Raw genomic sequence first — 22,750 nt, 5'->3', positions numbered from 1 at the left:
GCAGCGGGCACTGCAGGGCCAGGGGCTCTGGAAACCTGCTCTGCGATCATGTCGTTAATGACTGTGGCTAAGGCCCCTGCACCAGGGCTGGAGGAGGGTCACACGGGCAGCCTGAATTCTGGCATTTCTGAGCTTTGGAGCCCTAACATTTGTTTAGCAGAGTCTCCTTTTGTGTCATTTCTGTATGAAAGGGGCCTGTGGTGGGATGGTTTATTCCCCTTCCCATACGGGGTCGCCTATGCCACCATAAAGTACCTTTACACCCCTGCCACCCCAGGATTTGCAGCACTTTTACTGGGCCAGGCAAGCTCCTCCACAGACCACCAAGAGTTCATGGGTCCCCGACTGTACTGCCAAAGTAACGTGTGCAGGAGCCCCGGCACTGTTGTACGCCCTTTCCCCTAAGCTCAGTGGGTGGGTGGGGTAATGTCATGCAGAGCCACAAGAGGGCATCAGACACTGTGACTTGGCCAAGGCCCAGGCAGCAGAGCCTTGGTCTGTTGTGGAAGCTCTGGACTAGGGTTTCTAAGCCCTGGGTTGGGTTGGGAGCAGCCCAGATAGAACAAGCCCATTGCATAGTGAGCAGATCCTGATGTTCAGTGCAGAGATCCCCTCCCCCACACCCACCGTCAGGCCTGGCATTGAATAGCTGCTGAGATGCTGTGGGGAGCCACTGGCCCCGCTTGCTGCGGCACAGATTGGCCCTGGGGGGTGTTAGCACAGCCTCTACGCTCAGCTCACTGACAGACGTGGTCTTCCCCAGCCCAGAGAGTGGCATGTGCCACCTGGTCCCTCTGCAGAGTCCCCAGACCATCCCTGGCCCAGGGCGCCACATTCATCTGTCACACCCTCTCCCCAGCAGGCGTACCTGTGGGAGCATCACCAGCGCCTGCAGCACTCGCTCCTCAAGCGGCAGCCACCAGCCGACGCCCTGATGGTCCCTACCGCACACGGAGGGCACCGGCCTCTCTCCAGGGCCCAGTCATCTCCTGCCACTGCTACCATTGCCCTTCCTGCCCAGGACGCACCCGCCAAGGCACTCTCCCTGCCAGTGCAAGAGCCACCAGCCAAACCGCACTTCACAACAGGTAATGTGGGCTGCCTCCAGCAGGGGGCACTCCGGGAGGGCTGCAGGTATGTCACGGATCCACAGGATCGGTGCTATGGCCCTAGCTTTGGAATGGTCTCTAGGAGGAACCCCTTCAGTGCCAGAGTCTCTAGGGGTCTTGTTCGTCCTCCAACACAAGCCACACAGCTTCACTGCCTCCTTAGAATGAACCTCTGGGCCTGCAACACTCCATGAGCTCTGTTCAGTGAGTCCAACTGAGACAGACCCCTAATGTGCTCGTTAGGGCCTAATGCATCTCACACCATTAGCAGTGACACTCAGACAGCATTGTCAAAGTGGGAAGGGTTATTTATTAACTGGAACACAGCCTAGAAAGTCCTTAGGGTAGCTTCCTGCAGCGAGATGGGGCAATCTGTGGTTGTTGGTTGTCAGGTACAAATGTCCTGGTGATAAGTTTTGCCATTGTCTTCTTGATTGCTCCATTGATATGAGGCCGAAGGCCCAGACAGCTGGAGGACACGCACATCTTTGTCCCTTAGCCTGCACTGAGAGAAAACAGTCTTTTGCCACCTCACTAGATAACAATGCAGCAAATAGGGGAAACTGAGGCACGCAGGATTCAAAAGTATCACATCTTCCCACTTCCTCACACAGTAATTAAACCCCACAGCAGCAGATTACATGCAAGGTGAACTGAGGCAGAAAGCAGGGAGGGGATTTGCCCAAGGTCACATGCAGGTCAAAGTCAGGACTAAAACCCAGGAGTCATGACTCCCATTCCCCTGCTCTAAGCACCACACCGCTCAGCCTCACTGTCCCAATCACACTCTGTCCCTAGGGTGAGTGCTCCCGTGGGGCTGGGGGGGTGAGTGCCTCCATGGGGTTAGAGGGTGAGCACCTGTGGGGTTTGGGGGGTGAGTGCTCCCCTGGGGCTGGGGGTGTGAGTGCCCCTGTGGAGCTGGGGGGTGAGTGCCCCCATAGGGTTGGAGGGTGAGCACTTATGGGGCTTAGGGGGTTGAATGCCTCTGTGGAGCTGGGCAGGGGGGTTGGAGGGTGAGTGCCCCTGTGGGGTTGAAGGGTGAGCATCTGTGGGGTTTGGGGGGTAAGTGCTTCTGTGGGACTGGGGAGGGTGCCCCCATAGGGTTGGAGGGTGAGCACCTGGGGGATTTGGGGGGATGAGTGCCCCTGTGGGGTTGGGGGGAGGGTAGGAGTGATTGTGTACAGTGGCATGTGCTGTATTCACTGATTTTTCAGAGGTATAAGGGCACCAGTCCCAGCCGCTTGGCTCATGTCGACACTGACCCCCTCGCTGGTCCATCCCGCCCAGACCTCACGGGGCAGTGGGGTCTAGAGCCAGCCCCCCGCCCCGAAGGGCTCTGGGCTGGGCTCACCGATTGCGGGTGTGTGGGAAGAGATGTCTCTGGGACCCAGCCACACAGGGCTGCCCCGGGATTGCCCCCTCCATGTGACAGCAGACAGGGCAGTGTGAGAAGCCAGGGCGACGGCCTGCAGCTAGGAGGCAGCTCCACACTGGGCCCCGTGCAACAACCCAGTCATGGGGGCCATCGCGCTCGGTCATGGACTCCCATTCAGACATGGACAGGAGGGAGCCTGTGCAGATGGTCAGGTGCCCAGGAGAGACCAGCAGCCTGGGCTGTGAGTGCAGCAGCATTGTGGAGCTGAGCCCGGCACTGCATCGAAACCTGACACTGGGTGACAGAGATCGCAGCAGGGCGGGTGTCCCCTAATACTCCCGCCTGTTGTTGTGTTTCAGGGCTCGTGTATGACTCTGTGATGCTCAAACACCAGTGCTCCTGTGGGGACAACAGCAACCATCCCGAGCATGCTGGGAGAATTCAGAGCATCTGGTCCCGCCTGCAGGAGCGGGGTCTGCGCAGCCAGTGCGTGGTAAGTGAGAGAGCGTGGGCTGAGCTTGTCCTGCCAAAGCAGAGGGGCGCCTCAGACAGGATGGGCAGCTTACATCAGGAAGGCCCAGGTGGTCTCTGTGCAGAGGCGGGGGCTCTGGGTCTACCCCAGAGGAGCCAAGACTCACAACAATCATGAGTCCTGCCCGCCTTTGGAAGAGGAACTGCAAGGAATTTCACTCCTTTCTGATGAGAGAGGCATGAAACACTTGGATCAAATTCTCCAAGCACGGGTCAGTGCCCACTGAAATCCAGGAGAGACATGGCTGCTTCTCAGTCACGCACGCTGCCCACAGAGCTCCTGGCTCTGCTTCTCTCCTCTGGCTCCTGGCCCTGTTTCATGCCTCTGGCCCTGCTGACCCTCCTCCTTCCCCACGCCTTGCACAGCTGATACCTAGCGGAGAGCATGGACATTACGTATCATCACATGTATCAATGTTAGCCCCTGCTGAGGTGTTTCCCCTGTCTCAGACCCTGCAAAGTCAGGCCTTGTCCGTATACAGCCTTGTCTATATTAGAAAGCTTGCAGCAGGTCTGGTCTGCACTATGTGGTTAGGTCAACATAATCTGCCTGGCGTCAACCTAGCTGTGGACTTGTTTTCATGTAAATTTGGCTCCCGCCAACATGCGTGCCCCTCTTCACCAGTTTAGTAACACCCCCTCCCCAAGCAGCGCAGTCACAATCGATGTCATTAGATCGACGCAAGGTCAGAGTAGACACTGCATTGCTTACATCGACTGTTACTGGATCCAGGAGCTCACCCACAATGCCTCATGCTGACAGCACAATAGATACAAGTGCTCCTGGTGAGGACACGCACCACTGATCCAAGGAGCCAAGCCGTTTAATAGCTGCGGTGGCTGTATGCTGACGTAAACAAGGTGACATAATTCTGTAGTGTAGATGTGGCCTTAGTCTCACTAGACTGGGGTTTGCCTGCACAGGAGAGTGTTACGTAGTGTCCCAGGGAGTGTCCATCGCTGCTTCCTAGCACAGCTAAACCGCACGTGCTCTCCCAGTACCAGCCTCAGCTGGATTCCCGTTTACACAGGCGGCTTTCAGTTTGGTTTTAAAACGCTTCCAAAATCACATAAACTAAACTGCCAAAGGCCTCTCTGATCTTGGAAGGAGAGCGCCTCTGCTCGGAGAATGACAGTGCTGGACTTTCTCATCTGGCTGGGACTGCTCGGGGATGAGCCTTTGGTCTAGTTACACTGGGGCAAATGGCTGGGATTGAGGCACTTAGCCCAAGTGAAGGCCTGCTCTGCACACTGCATGTGTCCTGATGGATCCATGGGGGGGGCAAGGTTACTGCAATTCTAGGGGTACAGCCCCAGTGTAGACACAGTTATACTGGGATAAAGGTGCCCTCTCCTCACCCTGTCTGGGTTCACTGGACCCAGGTTAGCAGTGGACCTACCAATGCACCAGCTCCCTCACTCTCCTCACTCCAGTACAATTAAATGCTACAGCCTTTGCATGTAGACAAGGCCTCAATCCTGCTCAAACCGATTTAGCTCAAAGCGGCAAGGCCAGGTCCTCACCTATTTAACTAACATCAGTTATGAACTGGTGTAACTGCTGTGCAGACAGGGCCTTGCAATTGGTTTGAAAGAAAGCTGAGACCCTAAAGACCAAGCAAGTCCTTGAGAGAGGGGCTGGCACGCTGAGCCCCCAGGGGATGGGAGGGCAGCTGAGAGGAGGGCTGGCACGCTGAGCCCCCAGGGGCTGGGAGGGCGGCTGAGAGAAGGGCTGGCACGCTGAGCCCCCGGGGGCTGGGAGGGCGGCTGAGAGGAGGGCTGACACCCTGAGCCCCTGGGGGCTGGGAGGGCGACTGAGAGGAGGGCTGGCACCCTGAGCCCCTGGGGGCTGGGAGGGGGCCTGGGTGTGAGGCTGGCACACTGAGCCCCCGAGGCTGGGAGGGCAGCTGAGAGGAGGGCTGGCACGCTGAGCCCCCCGGGTCTGGGAGGATGGCTGAGAGGAGGGCTGGTACACTGAGCCTCCAGGGGCTGGGAGGGCGGCTGAGAGAGGGGCTGGCACGCTGAGACCCCAGGAGCTGGGAGGGCGACTGAGAAGAGGGCTGGCGCGCTGAGCCGCCGGGGGCTGGGAGGGCAGCTGAGAGGAGGGCTGGCATGCTGAGTCCCCGGGACTGGGAGGGCGGCTGAGAGGAGGGCTGACACGCTGAGCCCCCGGGGCTGGGAGGGGGCCAGGGTGTGAGGCTGGCACGCTGAGCCCCCAGGGACTCCCAGCACCCCAGCAGATTCACCCCCAGGCTCCCCTTCCTGGTGCTTAGATGTTGGTCCCAGCCTGCAGCTCTCATTCAGGCCCGTTGTTTCTCCAGCTGAGGGCAGGGACTGGGATATCTGCTGGCGGTGGTATGTGGGCACACAGGGGAGTAATGCCCATCCCTGCCTCCCGTTCTTCCCTCCCGATGCTGCTAACTTGCCCTGCTCCCATTTGTTGCCAGTGTCTGCGAGGGCGCAAGGCAACCCTGGAGGAGCTGCAGTCAGTGCACACTGAGCGCCACGTCTTCCTCTATGGCACCAACCCCCTCAATCGCCTCAAACTGGACAACGGGAAACTGGCAGGTAGGAGACAGGACCACCCCTCCCCCAATAGAGGCCAGCAAGCTGCCTCCTGGGGGCACTGGTGGCCCCACTGCCCTGGACAGGTAATCATCTGGGGGCTGACCCTGGGTCACACACTCCGGGCACTGGGCAACTTTAGCCCCATCCTCTCCGTTTCTCTGCATTGGAGCTCAACCCTCTCCCACGAGCACCGATCCATAGGGCTCCCTAATGCGCTCTGCTCACTGTTTAGGGGCTAAGGGCCAGGTCAGAGAGGGAGCTGCTGGGAGTTGGGCACATTGGAAAATCTGGACCCAAGTGCAGCTGCGCTACCTGAACAGGTTGGCTTCCTAGGCTGCAGAGAGAATGCAGGCCCCAGTGCACACCAGGGCTGGTTCTCTAATGCCTTGCTCCTTGGCATTGCACTGGGCAAATGCCACCCCAGGTGCAGAGCTGGAGGCAGAGTGTGGGGTGGACATGGCCAGGCTAAGCTCAAAGCACTGGATGAAGCCTCCATCATCTTGCGTGCCATGGCACTAGCCCCAGGGAGGTGGGGTGCTGGCTCATCACCGTGCCCTCATTGCAGGCAGCTTGGGGGTGCTCAGTCCAAGCCGAGAGGATGTGGGGTAGCAGCTGGGCCAAGATGATTCTTCTAAACTCAACTACCCTCACCTGGTGGGTCAGATGGAACAGGCTCCTGAGGTCCCTGGCAGAACCCTTCATAGGAGAGGGCTGGAGAGTAGCCTGATTGGGGTGCCCCGACTTCTGGGGAGAGCTAGGAGCTATACCCATAGGTGCTGCCCCCATGACGCTGCCAGACACATGCAGCTGTGACAGCTGGCCCCAATCCTGCCACCATCCTCCTCTGCCCCAGCTCTCCACACCCTCCCACTCCTGGACTCTGCACCGCACTCAGCACCCTGCATCTTCCCTGTCCAGTACACACCCCTGCACCTTCCCAGGCGCCTGCTGCTGCGGGCTCAGTCCAGCCCTGGCCATGCACCTCCACAGGATGCTGAAAAGCAAAGCCAAACTCTCAACAAGCGGCCAGGCTAAGTGCCTCCTGCCCCCCATATCCCTCTCCTCCCAGGTGCCTCTTGTCCCCCTCCCACCTCAGGCACCTCCTACCCTCTTGCCCCCCAACCCCCAGATGCCTCCTGCCACTCATCCCCAGCCCCCAGGTACCTCTTGTCCCCCAACCCCTAGCTGCTCCTGCTGCCTGCCTGGCAACCTACAGCGCCCCCAAGCCCTCCCACCCTGGTCCCTGACAGCCTCTCTCTCTTGCAGGGATCCTGTCGCAGAGGATGTTCGTCATGCTGCCCTGTGGGGGGGTGGGGGTAAGTGTCAGGCTGTGTCTTGGGGGACTCGAGGGGGAAGACTTGCGGTGAGTGGCTTGAGGTGCTAGGCCCCTTGCCGAGGCTGGACAGAGCAGGAGCCCCCCTTCGCAAGGCGGAGACAGAGGCCTCGGCTCAGGAACACAGCTTCCCTGCCCTTGCCCTGTGGGTGGGAGCAGGGCCTAGCCAGCCACGCTGACCCCAGGACTATGTGGCGTCTGAGGAAGCCATGGACTCTCTGGGCACGGAATAGCTCAAGGGACCATGGTCAGCTCCAGGCAATGGGATCCCAGGGTCAGAGAGACCCCCCGCTGGTCAGCTGTTCAGTGCCCCATGACGTGGCTGGGAGGGCTCAACCAGGCCCTGGCAGCCTGCAGCCCCCGATCACCAAAATCATTTGGCTCACAGAGGCCTGGTGTAGGGGTGGGGGCAGTGCAGGGATGGTCCCAGCCCAGGCAGGTCAGGGGAGCAGGGTGGGTCCCAAGTGGGGCAGGGTCAGAGGGGCAGAGCAGTATCACTGGGGCAGAGCAAACCAGCCATCCACCATGCCCAATGCTCCAGACACCCCTGCTGCCTCTCTCCTTTCGCAGCTTGCTGCCCTGGTTTCTGTCCATTCACTGCACTCTCCTCTCCTCTCCTCTTCTCTCTCTGTCTCTCTCTCTTTCAGGAAGTGTCTCACTCTCTCCTCGCCTTCCCACTCCCTGCTCTGGCTCTCCTCCTCCCCTGCCCTTGCTGCTGGGCCACTGGCTCCTTCCCTCCCATCTGCTCTCTCTCCTGCTCGCCTCTGCTCCTCCCCTCTCGCCCATCCCATCCCGTCCCCCCAGGCAGAGCAGGAGAGCGAAGGCTCCTCGGCTGGACGCTGCCCTCTGTCTGTGGGCAGAGGGGGCGTTTGAGCCGCACACATGGACTTGATCAGAAGAGACTGAGGTTTCCGCTCTGGCTCGGCCCATGACGTGATCCTGATCAAACCAAGATGTTTGTTTAAACAGTAAAATAAAATACAGAAGGTAAAATGCGTTTTCTCCATCCCTGCCCCAGCCCCAGGCACAGGGGAGCCGCGCAGTGCAGACCCCGCTACGGACTCCCCCCGCCTCTGGCCCTGCTCAGCTGGCGGCCTGGATAGCTGGCCCAGCCTGGGGACTCGACGTGCAGAAACCTGCCCGTCTGGCTTGGGAAGTGGAATTTGGGGGTTTGGTCACTTTCAGCCGCCCTCTGAGGACTGAGATTCAGCTGTTGGCACCAAGCAGCCAGGCAGTGCGCTGCTGCCAGAGCCAGCCCACATTTCATGCTTTGGTCCCTCTGTAAAGACTCCCCGATGCCCAGCTCCGGCAGGGGCAGCCTGCCCCACTCACTGCTTTTTTGTCCACTTGCTTCCAGGTGGATAGCGACACTATCTGGAACGAGTTGCACTCGTCCAATGCCGCCCGCTGGGCCACTGGTAGCGTCACTGACCTGGCCTTCAAGGTGGCCACAAGGGAGCTCAAGGTAGGAAGAGGCCAGGAAATGAGGGCTGGCATCGTACCTGTGTCTGGGGTGGGGATCCCTGGCAATTCCCCTGGCTGATAGGGACTCATGGGGGTTCTCTCACCCTTCTGTGGGGATCTTGGTGATGGCTACAGGCCCTGGCACGTGCCCATCAGAGTCTGGGAACCTGGACAGCAGGCCCCAGGACACTTCCCTCTGGAAGCCAGAGGTACCTGGACTTCATCTGGGTCGGGCAATGGGAAGCACTGGCAGGATCAGTGGCCTTGAGATAGTGGTTAGAGGGCTCCTGCTGGCAGTCAGCTCAGAAGCAGAGGCAGCAAGGCTTGGTGGCCCCTGGAAATGACAGACTTGCCCTCTGGCTCAAGCCAAGGGAGAGATGCTAACTCAGCATGGGAGTGAATGGCAGTCTGCCCCACCCAGCGCCAGCACCAAGGGCCTGGCTAGGAGAGGGCCACTGACTGCAGGTCTGACGTGAGAGTGCAGGTTCAGGTTTCACACCCCTGAGTGCCACAACTGGAGCCATCCGGGCTCTAATGTTGGTGTGCTCCATGCAGGGGCCCCAGGACTGAGGAAGAGTCTCCTGGGGCTGTGGGGCCAGGCAAGCCCAGGCACTTCTGCATGTGGGTGAGAGGGTCACCTCAGGGTTCTCCAGACTGCATTGGGGTTGGACAAAGCACCCCCTGACACCCTCAGGGCAAGCTTGGCTTGTGCCCCGGGGGCGGGGGAAGAGGTGGGCAATAACGGCCCCACAATCACGTGTTTTGTCTTGCCCCCAGAACGGTTTTGCTGTGGTGCGACCCCCAGGACACCATGCGGACCCTTCCACAGCCATGTAAGAGCCATCACTTGCCTCCTGACCCTGTCTGCTTCCCGCCCTAGGAGTCTGGGCCAGGCAAGCTCACTGCCAGGCTCCTCCCACCAGGAGTAGGCTGGAAAGAAAACAGATTCCATGTGTTGTAGTAGCGAATCCATCAGGGCGGGAGCAGCTCAGGTTGGGAGTCCCTGCTGAGCTACCCGCCTCCAACCTCGGCTCCCCATTGTGTAGAGTGGGACTGACAAGCAGTGTCTGGGCAGGGGGGAAGGGGAGAACCCACCCCATGGAGGCAGTAAGGGGAAGGGAAAACCCACCCCACCGAGAGGGCAGTGGTTGGAGGGGGGGAAGAACCCACCATGTCCATAGGGCAGTGGGTGGAGAGGAGAGAACCCACCCCGTCCAGAGGGTGGGAGAGTGGAGAACCCACCAGTCTGGAGGGGCGGGAGAGCCCGCATGCACGGGCAGGGTAGTGGCTGTCTCGGAGGATGCAGTGGCTGCTTGGGGAGGGTGGTGCCTAAGCACTGACCAGGTCCTGCTTTTCCCTCCTTGCAGGGGTTTCTGCTTTTTCAACTCAGTGGCAATAGCTGCTAAGCAGCTGCAGCAGAAGGGGAAGCTCAGCAAGATCCTCATTGTGGACTGGGTGAGTCTCCTCCAGCCCCACTGGCCCCGGACCTTCTCCCCACTCTGTCCTCTCCTCAGGCTGGAGCTATTCTCCATGGTTCCTTCCAGCTAGCTAGCTCCAGGCAGAGCCCAGTCAGCTGTATGTTATGCAACAAGCCACATGTCCCCAGTGATCTGTATGTACATTGATAGTACAGCATTGTCCCACCTTTGAGGCCAATAGCTTTGCAAATAGGGGTTGTGGGCTGGGATTGAGGGGCACAGGCATAGCTGAGTGGGTGGTTAATAGGCAGCTGTGGGTTGGGACTGAGAGGCACTGACAGAGCTGAGTGGGTGGGTTAGGAGTGGGCTGTGGGTCAGGATTGAGGGGCACCAGCAGAGCTGTGGGTGGGGTGGGTTAGCAGGGGGCTGCAGGTTGGGATTAGGGGGCACTGGCAGAGCTGTGTGAGTGGGTGTGGCAAGATCCCCAGGGTGCAACCTGGAAATAGGGTACCGCTGTGCCCCCTTAACTCTCCAGCCTGAGCTGTCTCACACAATGCTTTGCTAGGGAGAAGCAGCAAACTCTTCTAGGTGCTGTTATCACTCAGCATAACAGCATGTGGAGCCCCACACCCAGCTAGATTACACGAATGCTCTCAAAGCCACTCGTGAATTACACAGAGAAATGCACCAGCCAGTTCCCCCCAGATTCCCAGCCTTACACCCCAGAACTGTACCGTCCTGCCCTGGTTAGAAGCCTCAATGTGCAAAGGACATGCACCAGGCTTTGTAAGCTGAGCTGGGATTTCCCAAGCACTTCAAGCAAAATACACTGTTTTAGGTGAAGTATAAGACAGTTTTATTAACTACAGAAAGCGAGATTTTAAGTGATTTTAAGTGACAGGCATAAAAGGACAGAGATGGTTGCCAAAGAAAACAAAAGATAAGCGCATAGTCTAAATCTGAAACCTTATTACACTAGGCAGTATTTAGATCAAGCAATTTTCTCACCCCACTGGATGTTAGTTTTTAACACACAGGCCTCTCCCTTAAGCCTGGACCAGTCTCCTCAGTTGAAGTCTTTGTCTTCTCAATGTTTTTGATACTTCCAGTGTAGATGGGGGAGGAGAAAGGCCAAAGCATGGTGCCACTGTCCACTATTTTATATCCTTAGTGCATCTGCCTAGAAGACACCTGGCAGAGGTCTGGGCAGTCCCTGAGCTGCCTGGAGTCTTCTGAGCTCCTGACTCTAGGGCCGTCCCATGAACAGAGGGTGAGGAGCTCGCTCACAGCCTCTCTCTCACACAGGATGTTCACCATGGCAACGGCACCCAGCAAGTGTTCTACAAAGACCCAGATATTCTCTACATTTCGTTACATCGCCATGACGATGGCAACTTCTTCCCCGGCAGTGGGGCAGCCGACGAGGTGAGAGCATTAGCCTCTGAGCCCCTCTCAGGTTACCTCAGCTCCGCATCCTCTGGGAGACATGGAGATGGGGGCAGCACGCGAGGGGCAGAGCGTGGGGATGCCCAGGCTGGAGCGTGGCAGGAGCAGAGCTAGCCAGATGTCCTGTTGAATGGATTCACTCTGACCCCTTTTGCACTCCTTTCTCGTGAGCACTTGTGCATCATGCATGGCTCACGTGGACGACTGCCGAGAGCCAGTGGTGCACTCGTGCTCCCGGCCAGGTGGAGCCTGACATGTTTAGGGCAGGTCTGCGCTCTAGAACCAAGAGCCCACACCTGGAGACAAATGGTGGCAAAAGGGACATTCATAGGAAAGCTCCAGGAACCATCCCAGCCCTGGCTGCCCTGTGTGAGGTCTGAAGGAATGGCAGATCCTTAGCTTAACAGAGAGCAGGGAAGAGTTGACCCACATGAAGCACGCACATGGGGAGGAGACTTCTGAGAGCAGGGAGCTCTTTAATCTTGCAGACAAAGGCTGAATTAAATCCAATTGCTGGAGCTGAAGCCAGGCAAATTCAGACTGGAAATAGGGTGCGAATGTTTAATCGGGGGGGGGGGGGCAGTTAGCCGTCGGAACAGCTCCCCTGGGGATGAGGAGAGTTCTTCATTGCTCGGAGTCTGGCTATCACTTTCTACAAGATCTGTTCTGGCTCAACCAGATGTATTGGGCCAGAGGCAGAACACCCTTGGTGGATCCCATGGGCTGGGCATGTGACGCAGGGGCTCAGACCAGATGGTGGCGATGATCCCTTCTGGTCTTAAACTCTAGGAAATCAGATGAGCACAGGGTGACCACGGTAGGGCCAAGGGATCTGGGGTTGGTCCTGTGTAGGGCAGGAAGCTGGGGAAGGTTGGAGGGGTCCCTGGGATCACCAGGAGAAGGTCGGGTGTAGATGAGGGCAGGGATCGGGGAAGCTTGGACAAGAGATGGGCAGAGAGAAAGTTTGGTAAAGTCTTGGGTTGATTGGGGAAGCTTGGGCAGGGCCACATGGCTCCTGTTGGTTGGGGAGGCTGGGTGAGATCTGAGCAGGGGAGGCTGGCCTGGATGAGGGAGGCTGAGCAGATCTGTTCTGCTTTGCTCACTCGAGAGAACCCAGCACCTCTCTGCTGTCCTCGGTTGAGCTCTGATTAGCTCCCATGGTGAAGAATTCCCCAGGCCACCCCCTCCCCCAGGGCTGGGTGCTCTGCACAGCTTGCCCAAGGCCATCCTGCTCCCAACTCCCAGGGCTCTATGCTCTGCACAGCTCCCCCAAGGCTGTCCAGCACCCCAACACGTGTGTGCTCTGCAAAGCCCCCAAGGCCATGCTGCCCCTGACCTCAGGGCCAGGTGCTCTGCACAGCTCCCCCAAGGCTGTGCTGCAGCAGGCCATACCCCAGTTGTGTTCTCCTGCAGTACCCTGGAGCCCAGCGTGGCTCAGGGAGCATGGCTGAGGAGGGGGAAAGGCAGAACACGGGTACCACCCAGTCCCTCATCCTTTTCACTGTACTTTCGAAGGGGCTTTGTGCTGAGCGGTGAGGCGGGTCGAGCTCCCGGCCCTCGTCCTGGGGGATGGCAGAGCTGCTGAGGACGGTTTATGATGCTTAGCTAGTAGCTGTGGTTACTAAGCACGTTATGAGCTGTTTTCTCCTTCACGTCTTCCTTCCTATGCCGGGCCCACAGTGTCACCTGGCAGCTGCTGATGGGGGTTGTCCCAGGAATGAGTGTCAGCTCCTCCCTCTGAACACACCCAGCTGTGCAGGGAAAGGCATAGGGGGCTCCCCGTCTGGCCGAGAACACCATTTCAGCAGCAGACTGCACTGAGATCCACCACCGCCACCATGTCCATCAAGCCGCCCCTCCCTCCCTCACTGCCAGCCTCACCTTGTGCAGCCATCGCACAGGTGCAGAGCAACCCTGACGTGGGCCTCTGGGGCTTCCCCTGCAGGAATCCTACTGGGATTATTATTTTAGGGATGTCAAGGCCTTGATGCACCATTCTGACTTCCCAGTCTGAGCTCCAGCACCTCCCAGGCCAGAGGTTCCCCAGCCCAGATCTTGCTGTCGAGCCAGCCTCAGCTGACAGGCTGAAAGGGACGGACCAATCCCCCACGCCCCTGGGGAATCAGTTCCTGCGGTTAATTCTAAATGTCCTGTAGATTAGCTTTGGCTGGCGGCAGGATTTCCCTCCACGTCCTGTCCCAGAGTCCCCAAGCGCTGCTGAGCCCAGGTAAAGCAGCTGTCATGACCCACCCTGGCTTGCGGTGGAGAGTGTGCAAAGCACAGGAGGTGACATGCCATAGGGAAACACCACAGCTCCTTACTGTGCATCAAGGGCTCTGCTTTGACACTTCCTGTGAGGTGGAGCCATTGCCCTGGGCTGGAGCGTGAGCCCAGGGACAGGCTGTGGACTGCGTGGGTCTCCAGTCTGGCACTGCTGGAGCTTGGCACTGGAGCCGATCCTAGCTGGGGAGTGTGTAGCTAAGAGCTTCCCTGGCATGGCACGGTGGGCCCTGCCATTGAACACCATGCCCTCTGCTGCAGCATCTTCCTTTCTGTCTTCCAGGTTGGCTCTGGCGCTGGCGAGGGATTTAATGTCAATGTAGCTTGGACTGGTGGGCTTGACGCACCCATGGGGGATCCGGAGTACTTGGCAGCTTTCAGGTAGCCTTCCTTTGGGTGGCTCTGTTCCGAGCCAGGCCCCCCCATCTCTTCCCAGCCATCCCCCTCCCTACTGTCCCCAGCCGTGTCCCTCCTTGGCTGTCCTCCTCCTCATCCCTTCCCAGCCACCCTCCTCCCCTTCTGTCCCCAGCTGCACTCCTGTCTCTTCTCAGCCATCCCCCCTCCCTTCTGTCCCCAGCCGTGTCCCTCCCTGGCTGTCCCCAGCCGTGTCCCTCCCCATCTCTACTCCAACGCCCCCTCCCCTTCTATCCCCAGCCACGCCCCTCCCCATCTCTACTCCAACGCCCCCTCCCCTTCTGTCCCCAGCTGCACCCCTCCCCATCTCTCCCCAACGCCCCCTCCCCTTCTGTCCCCAGCCGCACCCCTCCCCATCTCTACCCCAACACCCCCCTCCCCTTCTGTCCCCAGCCACGCCACGCCCCTTCTGTCCCCAGCCACGCCCCTCCCCATCTCTACCCCAACACTCCCTCCCCTTCTGTCCCCAGCCACGCCCCTCCCTGGCTGTCCACAGCCACGCCCCTCCCCATCTGTCCCAAGCTGTGCCCATGGGGAAGGGTAGCCCTCAGCCCCATCCATTCCTCCCCTCCCCGCACCAGAGCCCAGAGTCCCCCCATCGTGGCTACTGGCCCCCACTCCAGGCCACCCCAGCCCTAGCCCTGGAGCACCAGACAGGCAGGCAGTGCGGCCCCAGCCCTGAAGTGCTAGGCGGGCAGGCAGCGCGCCTCGGGCACAGGTCCCCTGCAGTCCTGTTGGGAGTTGGCAGGGCTTTGGGGCAGCAGTGGCCCTGGACCTGCATGGACACAGTTCCATCCAGAGGTAGCTGGTCACATGGCTTCTTGGGACTACTCATAGTCCCCCTAGGAGCACTGCAGGGGAATGAGGCGTGGGGGGCATTGGTGTGAAGCACATCAGCCCAAGGTCTTCAACGACCCAGTGCACAGCCCAGTTGGGTATTGGGTTACTGTTCAGCTAGGATCCCCCTGGCCCAGGAACACAGCCAGGACTCTGAGCCAGTCCCTCTTCAGACTGGGGCAAGCCCATGCCAGCACAGGCTGCTGCTGGCATTCTCTGCATGGCACCCAGTAGCTGCCAGCTGGCAGGGGCAGCATTGGCTGCTCCCACAGGCAATGGTTAGTGACTCCCCTGGGGGCAGCCCAAATCAGGGAGGTTCAGGTGGCCGCAAAGGGGGCAGCCCAATGCAGGAGTGGGTCTGAAGGGGCAGCCCAAAGTAGGGCGGGGGGTTGGAAAGATGCAACCCCATCCATTTGGGAAGATGCACAGATCCCCTGGGTCAGGGGGAGACAACGGGGGACCACCCCTGCTAGAACAGCCCCTCCCCCTCCTGGGTCTCCCTGACCCGGCCCAGGGTGTTAAGGAGCTATGTTGGCTCAGCTGAGCACCAGCTGGGAGTGCAGGGACTGTGTGAGCCAGCCCAGCGCAATGGCCATGGGTTCATGGCAGTCATCCCCTCTGCTCCCACACCCGTGCTTTGCTTTTACTCAAAAGGCTCTATAAATAGCTCTCTGTTTACACAGCAATGCGATCTCCACTCACTCCCAGGCCCCCTGGCCTCGCCAGTGCTAGAGTCAGCCCACCCACGGACCACTCAGCGCTTCTGGCCAATGTGCTGTCCACAGACCTGCCTAGGTCCTGCCCTGCTTTGTCCAGGACCTCCTCCTTCCCAAAGCCCTAGGGCAGCCATGCCTCCTATGGCAGCGGGCTGAAAGGGGAAGAGAGTCTGATCCAGCCCCAGAGTGCCTGTGAGCAGCAGCAGCCCCTCTGAGAGGCTGCATTTCCAGGGAGCCCACAGAATATCCTGCCCTTTGAACCAACAGCCTGGTCACTCCCCTTCTGTTCCCCACCTGCCTGCAGCTGAAACTGGCTCCTGGCTTCGCTTGTTGTCCCCGGGAGCATGGCCGTAGGCTCCTAGCTGGGATCTGCTGGAAAGGATGCCAGCGCACAGATCCAGGGAATCTGGCCATGCTGGAACTGCTCCTTTGAATGGACATTGTCTGTGTCTGGGATCCAGTGTTCCCATGGTTTGCGCTCTATCCCTGTGGGATGTGCAGTGTCTGGCTGTGCTGTCCATAGTATATGTCTGTCTGTCTGTCTCTCTGTGAGAGGCATAGGCCCTTTGGTGGGGAGCCAGGATCCATGTGGATTAGTGCTCTGGGATGTACATGCAGGACACTCAGCCCTAGCAGAGCCCCATTATTGACAAGGGGGCTGTGCGACCTTCATGCACCAACTAGCCCAGACATTCTCTTCAGTGTCACTTAGTAGGCCTCAGCATTTTCTTCCTGAAACACCTCTTCCTTCCCCACCTCCAACCCTGGCCATATGTTTCCTCGCTTCCTTTTCTGGCACGGATCCCAATTTCCTCCCTCTTCCTCCACCATCAGCGGCAAATGCCCACTCCATTCACAACCCATCTGATAAAATGATTAGCAACAACTAGTCAGCCATGACATATCAAGTGTAATCATTACTCTTCAGAGTGAACACTCCATCTCTGTATGGGAGGGAGTTCACTCCTCCCAGAGCCATTGTTTCAGGCTGTCTGTAGGCTCCAGAAGATGTCACAGGTTATGGTGAGAAGGCCAGCTTCACTGCCCTGAGGGCTGGAAAGCGTAGATCCTGCCACACCAGCGCATATCACAGGGGCTCCATCGAGCAGGACAGTTCTGGCCTGTGGCCTGGAATTTGACACCTGCTCTGGGGTACCTTTTGTGTGTTTGTCTTTAAAGTTCTAATCACAGAGTTTCTGCAGCACCTGTCACCACTGCGCCGTCCCAGAGGGGCCTTTTCCTGGGGCAGAGGTGTAGGCTGCAGTTTTGTGCAAAGATCCGTTGCATCACCCAGCTCGGTGGATGCTGCTCCCCCTGCAGTTCTCTGCTAATGCCATTGAAGCTGCATCAGTGTCAGAGCTGGGACTGGAAGCTGGGCAGCCCAGCCCTTGCCATGTGCTCAGCCCTTGCTGGATGTGTGTTTTCTTCCCTAACAGAACTGTCGTGATGCCGATCGCCCATGAGTTCTCCCCAGACGTGGTGCTGGTATCTGCAGGGTTCGACGCAGCCGACGGCCACCCGCCACCGCTGGGAGGCTACAAAGTCTCTGCCAAATGTAAGGAGCTGCAGTTGATGCTTGTGCACTGGCAGGTTAGAAAGCAAGCCAGGACTGGGTCTGCCCGGAACCGGACTGTTCAGGAGGCTATGGGAGGCGTGTAGGGGAGGAATGTGCTCCCAGTGTGGAAGTGCTCTGGGAGGAGAGCTGCTCCAGGGGCTGCTCCCATGGCAGGCACTGGCCCAGAGGGGCTCTCCACGTAGCAAAGGCCAGGGCAGGAGCGGGCTGCTCCTGTGGGGTAATTGTAACAGCAGCACAGGCCTGTGCTCTGTGATGCAGCAGCCACCCCCCTTTGCTCTCTGGCACTTTGGCATTAACCAGCGTCCTGAACTGAGTGGCTCAGCCCTGCTGTCTGTGTGCTCATTAAGGCCCCTCAGCAGGATGGGGAAGCCATGGGGGAGCTGACCAGCCTCACCTGGCAGGTCAGCCTTTTGCTCCAGTCATTGGCACACTTGGTCTCGGGGATACAGAGTCCCCGAGGCTGATGGGCTAGGCTGGGCTCTAACGCCAGCTGCTTGCCCCTGTCAGCCCCGCTCCTGGTAGCCAGGGCAGTCTGCAAAGCAGGCGTGTGCCTGGGCATGATCAGTGCAGCAGGGTGGCTGACAGGCTGCCCCTTTGGCTGCTTCCTTCTTAGGCTTCGGCTACATGACCCGACAGCTGATGAGTCTGGCCGGAGGAGCCGTCGTCCTCGCCCTGGAAGGGGGCCACGACCTCACGGCCATCTGCGATGCCTCGGAGGCCTGCGTGTCCGCCCTGCTGGGCAATGAGGTGAGGCAGTGAGCTCTGGCATGTGCTCCTCCCCGCCCCAGTGGTGAGGGCAGCGGAGCTGGGAGGCAGCCCGAGCTCCCTGGCCCTGCCCCAGTGGTTGCTGCCCTGTGGAACTGGCAAGAGGCAAGTGAGGCAAATCCTGGGGCTGGATCCCATGGAAGATAGGGGAGGTGCACTCACCCACAGGCGCTAAATCCGTGGGTGCTCCGGGGCTGGAGCACGCACAGGGAAAAATTAGCGGGTGCTCTGCACCCACCGGTAGCCCAGCTCCTCCCCCATCACCTCCTTCTCCACCCCCTGACCGCGCCGTGTCCGCACTTCTCCCCCTCCCTTCCCCCCCCCCCCCCCCCACCTCCCGCTGCCTAACAGCTGTTCGGCAGCGCTTAGGACTTTCCGGGAGGGAGGGTGAGGAGCAGGGACCTGGCGCGCTCAGGGGAGGAGGCAGAGAAGAAAAGAGGCGGGGCAGGGACGGGGACTTGGGGGAATGAGGGCGGGAAGGGGGCGGGGCTAGGGTTGGAAAAGCGGGGGTGGGATGGGGTCTATGGGGAAGGGGTGGAATGGGAGTGGGGCAGGGGCAGGAAGAGGCAAGGCAAGGGCGGGGCCAGGAGCGGTGGGGGTTGAGCACCTACCGGGCAGAGGGGAAATCGGCGCCTAGGTGTGACTCGCCCAGTTTCTGTCCACACAGCAGGGTACTCCCTTTGCCCACAGCCCGCCATCCTCTGCAGGGGCCTGCTGTCTTCTGCTGCACTGGGGGGCCCATGTGGGGGCAGGACAAGGCTGATCTGTTATGACAGGCCCTGTGGTCCCCACCAGTCTGCTCCTCTTCCACCTTCCTGAAGCAGGACACACTGTTCAGCATCCCTAAAGCCAGCCTGGTGCCTATCTGACAGGCCGTCCCCAAGTATCCCAGAACCTCCATGCAGGGCAGCAGGGCGCATCTGCGACCCCAGCTGCCCCACAGCCCAGCGTTCCATCAGAGGGCCAGCCAAAGGTTGCTGTGTTTTCCGGCTGCAGTGCCTCTGGGGCTGAGCGGGGGATTGCACAACTCTGCTCCCCTCCCGGTTGGAAGCTGCACTAACAGCCTGGCTGGTGTTTGTCCCTGCAGCTGGATCCCCTGCCAGAGGAGAGCATGAGGCAGAAGCCGAACCCCAATGCCGTGCGCTCCTTGGAAGCAGTGATCCGGGTCCAGAGTGAGTGTGCCTGGGAGGAGCTGATTCCAGGGGGGCCAGAAAAGGGATATGGGAGGGATCAGCCTCCAAGGCCCAGACCCCAGTTACACCCCCACTCCAGAGCAGGCTCCATCACTGGTACTCAGCACCCGCCTCAGCTGGGTCTTGAGAGCGTGGTGGGGCAGCTGGAGCTGTGGGGCTGCTTCATGCCGCTACAGGCGGGGGTGCAGCCCCAGCACCAGAGGGCACGTCAGGGTCTAGTTTCCCAGAGAAGGCTGAGCCATGCCACTCACTCTGGAGAGCTTGGGAAAGCCCCTAGGGCAAGAAAACCCAGACAGCCAGAGGCTGGGCAAGGCTAGGCCAGCCTCCCTCTTCCTCTCTGTGAGCAGCAAGCCCTCTGCCCCTCCTCCTCCTCTTCTCTGAGCAGGAAGACCCCTCCCTCTTCCTCCCCTGCTCTGAGAATGGGAAGGCCACCCCTCCCCCTGCCCCAATGTGCCCTCATGGGGATGAGGGTCCCCCTAAGCCCTGCCTCTCTTTCAGGTAAATACTGGGGTGCCGTGCAGCGCTTTGCCTCCAAGGTGAGCTGCTCATTCCTGGAGGCGCAGCACCATGACCCAGAGGAGGTGGAGACGGTGACAGCCTTGGCTTCCTTGTCGGTGGCGGTGATGGTGGAGAAGAGGTGATGGTGCCATTCCCTGTAGCCCTGGGGTCGCCCGGAACCCCAGCACCGCTCTCTGGCCCTGAGCCTTTTGGCACCATGGCTCCAGTGTGCTATCAGCCAGGGACCAGGGCATGGGCGAGCTGTGCGCACCTGTTGGGCCTAACTCCCTAACCAGCAACCCCCTGAGCCCAGCCTCCACCAGCTGTGTGAGTGCAGCACAGACGGCTCTCATGGGGCACTAGGGTAGTGCCTGGGGATTCCCTCTTCTTAGGGTCTGCCCCATGGGATTGTAGGGCACCCACTAGGGCAAGATCGGTCCAAAGGCATTTAGCGCCCAGGGCTTGCAACTGCAGTACCACATTTGCAAGTGCAGCCCCATGAGTAGGGGATGGCAAGGGGAGCAGTCCCTCTCTGACCATGGTATGTGGGGAATTCCAGCTGCATCCTGGGGGATGGCAGGGGGGAGCAGCCCCCTCTGGCCATGGTGTGTGGGGAATTCCAGCTGTTCCCCTGGGGGTTGGCAGGGGGAGGAGGCCCCCAACTAGCTATGCTGTGTGGGGAATTCCAGCTGCTCCCCTGGGGGTTAGCAGGGGGAACAGGCCCCCTCTGACCATGCTGGCTGGTTTCCTCTACTATAGGCCACAGGATGAGCCGATGGAGGAAGAGGAGCCCATGAATCAGTGATGTGCGGTGATGGTCTCTGAGTCGCCAATGGCAGGAAGGAGTCTGGACTCTCCCTAGCCCGTGACTCGCTCTCAACTGCCTGTTTGCCACGATGTCCTCTCTCCCCAAGTCACACCATGGAACGGACTGGCCCTCCAGCTGCGGCATCTGCAGGTCACCTGCAAAGGAACCCACTGCTGTCTGGGAATCACACTCCTGCCTGGGATCAGCCGAGGACCAGAAACTCCCTCTCAAAGGATCTGCCCTGCAGTGCTTGGCACCGCGCCTTCCACCTGCTCTCCCCTCAGGGCGTTGCAGGGGCATAAAGGGCCAGTGGGGTGTGAGAAAGCCTCGGCCCTGCCCGGTTGGTGGAGAGCTGCTTTTCTCCAAGGGCTCATCCTGTGGCAGTGGGAAACTGGACAGGTGTTGAGATGGACAGTGGTGTCTGACGTGCAGCTCAGAGCCAATCTCAGGATTGTACCTCTTCTCCAGACAGCCAAAGGTTCCACCAGGGACCCCTGCACCTCATGCTCCTGGGAGAGGAGACAGAACATTCTTTGTACCTTTGTCTAGGAGCGATCGGAGCCTCCTGCCAGGCACAAGGTGGGAGCTAGGGGTGATGATGACGTGGGGTTTGAGCCCGTTGTGAATGAGAAGAGGTTAGAAGATGATTGACGACCTGCAAATCACAGGGAAGCCCTGGACTCCAGTGTCCCCTGTGCCCAGAACTGCAAGCCTGGGACTCGGTCTCCTTAACCACTAACCAGAGCGTGAGCCCTCGGGGATGGGGCCCCTCTGATTTGCACTATCTGCAGATTACACGTGCTAATGTGCACCTGACATACCCATGGGACTATGGGGAACAAACTCCTCTGCAGATGGACGTTCACGAGGTGATCTGAGTCCTGGAACAACCAGCCAGGCCTGTGACCTGAGGATCCATGTCTAATGGGGCCCTTTGTCTGGCTCCAGGGGAGGGGGGCTTCTTCCAGAGTAGCTACTAAGGGCTCTCCCAGTGTCCTCGAGACAGGCCTCACTAGGGAGCCTGCCTTAGCCCCCAGCCCTGTTCCCTGCCCAATACCCAAGCTGTCAAGGAGAAACAGGGCATCTTAGGGCTAACATGGGCTCAGCTTAATGTGAGTCTGATTGCTGCTCAGTGCTCAGCTAGCCCAGGATGGACACATTAGAAACACTCCCGAGAGCCCCCGAGATCCAGCCAGAGCCTCTCTGGAGTGAACAGAAACCCCAGCCAAATTCCTGCTCCCCTAGAAGTCATGGGTGCTGTGCAGACTCTGCCCGAGCTCAGGACCCCATCATGCAAGGTGCTGCACAGACACCCCTCCACCGCTGGACATTGAGGCCCTGTAAGCCTGGTGCTTCACAGACCCCAACTAAGATCAGGGCCCAGTCATGCTAGCTGCTGCACAGACCCCAACCATGATCAAGGCCCTATCAAGCCAGGTGCTGCACAGATGCCAGCTGAGACTGGGCCACTGTCAAGCCAGCACTACACAAGCACACAGTGACTGACAGCTCCGTTCCTCAACTTCAGTGGGACTAGGATCTGGGCTGATCTTGCAAAGTGTTTCCCCCTCCCTGGGTAGATCACATGGGTTCACACACACCCCCCTGTAGCCTTGGCTCCTTCCACTCACACAGCTGGGAGCCTGTGGCCTCCAGAATTGGCAGCTTTTACAACCCCCATCTGACCCTGACTTCACTGTTCGTATCATCTCACGGCAACATGGAAGAGCTAAAAATATTCTCCCCTCCCCTGCCCCCCCGCCCGCCCTTAAACACTTAAACAGGTTTTGCAGAAGAGCACAGCTGGGCCGGCTGGCAGCAGTTTCCTGGGAGAACAACAGGTCCCCACAAAGCACCAGCCTCAGCCTGCACTACAGGCCAACGCTCCTGGGTTAATCACTCCACCTGGCTCCTGTCCAGGTGGGGTCGTCGTTTCCAGTCTCCTAGTGTGATGGGAGTGAGCCCTCCTCTGCCAGGGGCACCGGGGATCTGACCCCTCTCCACTCCATGGCTGTGTCCTCCAGGACAATCACCATTCCTTCGAGAAGGACCTGGCCCAGAAGCTGTTGTGACGTGCAGCAATGGGAGCAGTTGGGCCATTGCCTGGGGCCTTTGTGATGGCCACAAGCACTTCCTGGGGTTCTGAGGGGCACACCCCTTGGCTGAATTGAGTGTCTCCTTAGGTTCATTCCAATGTCCAAAACAGAAGCAGACAGGAAGTGTGGAGACATGCATTTCAGTGGGGCGGATCACAGGACCTGGGATATCTGGCCAGGGTCTGGAGATGTGGGGTAGGCACGCAGGGCTGGGTGTCTGGCGAGGCGCTGTCTGCAAGGAGAGGGATGAGTCTGTTTGTAAAAATATAACAAAGAGAAAAAAAGACCTTGGAAGAATAAATATTTCTTTGCCTTAGAACTGC

The 22,750-nt window shown here is 59.3% G+C and overlaps 1 protein-coding gene across 8 annotated transcripts in view; it reads left to right on the top strand.

Moving 5' to 3' along the window:
* Positions 1 to 21,967, top strand: part of HDAC7 (histone deacetylase 7) — a 260,685-nt gene extending 238,718 nt beyond the window's left edge. For 6 of the 8 annotated variants that reach the window (XM_050925794.1, XM_050925796.1, XM_050925795.1 and 3 more), the window contains 14 exons: positions 860 to 1,088; positions 2,844 to 2,977; positions 5,463 to 5,583; positions 6,850 to 6,899; positions 8,274 to 8,381; positions 9,158 to 9,213; positions 9,748 to 9,835; positions 11,104 to 11,223; positions 13,808 to 13,905; positions 16,928 to 17,046; positions 17,681 to 17,814; positions 18,920 to 19,004; positions 19,524 to 19,662; positions 20,283 to 21,967. In XM_050925794.1, coding sequence (XP_050781751.1) covers positions 860 to 1,088; positions 2,844 to 2,977; positions 5,463 to 5,583; positions 6,850 to 6,899; positions 8,274 to 8,381; positions 9,158 to 9,213; positions 9,748 to 9,835; positions 11,104 to 11,223; positions 13,808 to 13,905; positions 16,928 to 17,046; positions 17,681 to 17,814; positions 18,920 to 19,004; positions 19,524 to 19,662; positions 20,283 to 20,328 — 1,527 coding nt within the window. In that variant the 3' untranslated portion in view covers positions 20,329 to 21,967. The remainder of the gene's footprint in view (positions 1 to 859; positions 1,089 to 2,843; positions 2,978 to 5,462; positions 5,584 to 6,849; positions 6,900 to 8,273; positions 8,382 to 9,157; positions 9,214 to 9,747; positions 9,836 to 11,103; positions 11,224 to 13,807; positions 13,906 to 16,927; positions 17,047 to 17,680; positions 17,815 to 18,919; positions 19,005 to 19,523; positions 19,663 to 20,282) is intronic. The other 2 variants (XM_050925793.1, XM_050925799.1) reach the window with 1 other exon arrangement.
* The last annotated feature ends 783 nt before the right edge of the window (positions 21,968 to 22,750 follow it).

The sequence above is a fragment of the Gopherus flavomarginatus genome, chromosome 16 (genome assembly GCF_025201925.1).
Source record: "Gopherus flavomarginatus isolate rGopFla2 chromosome 16, rGopFla2.mat.asm, whole genome shotgun sequence".
Classification (NCBI taxonomy): Eukaryota; Metazoa; Chordata; order Testudines; family Testudinidae; genus Gopherus; species Gopherus flavomarginatus.
This window is presented reverse-complemented; position numbering and strand designations above follow the sequence as displayed.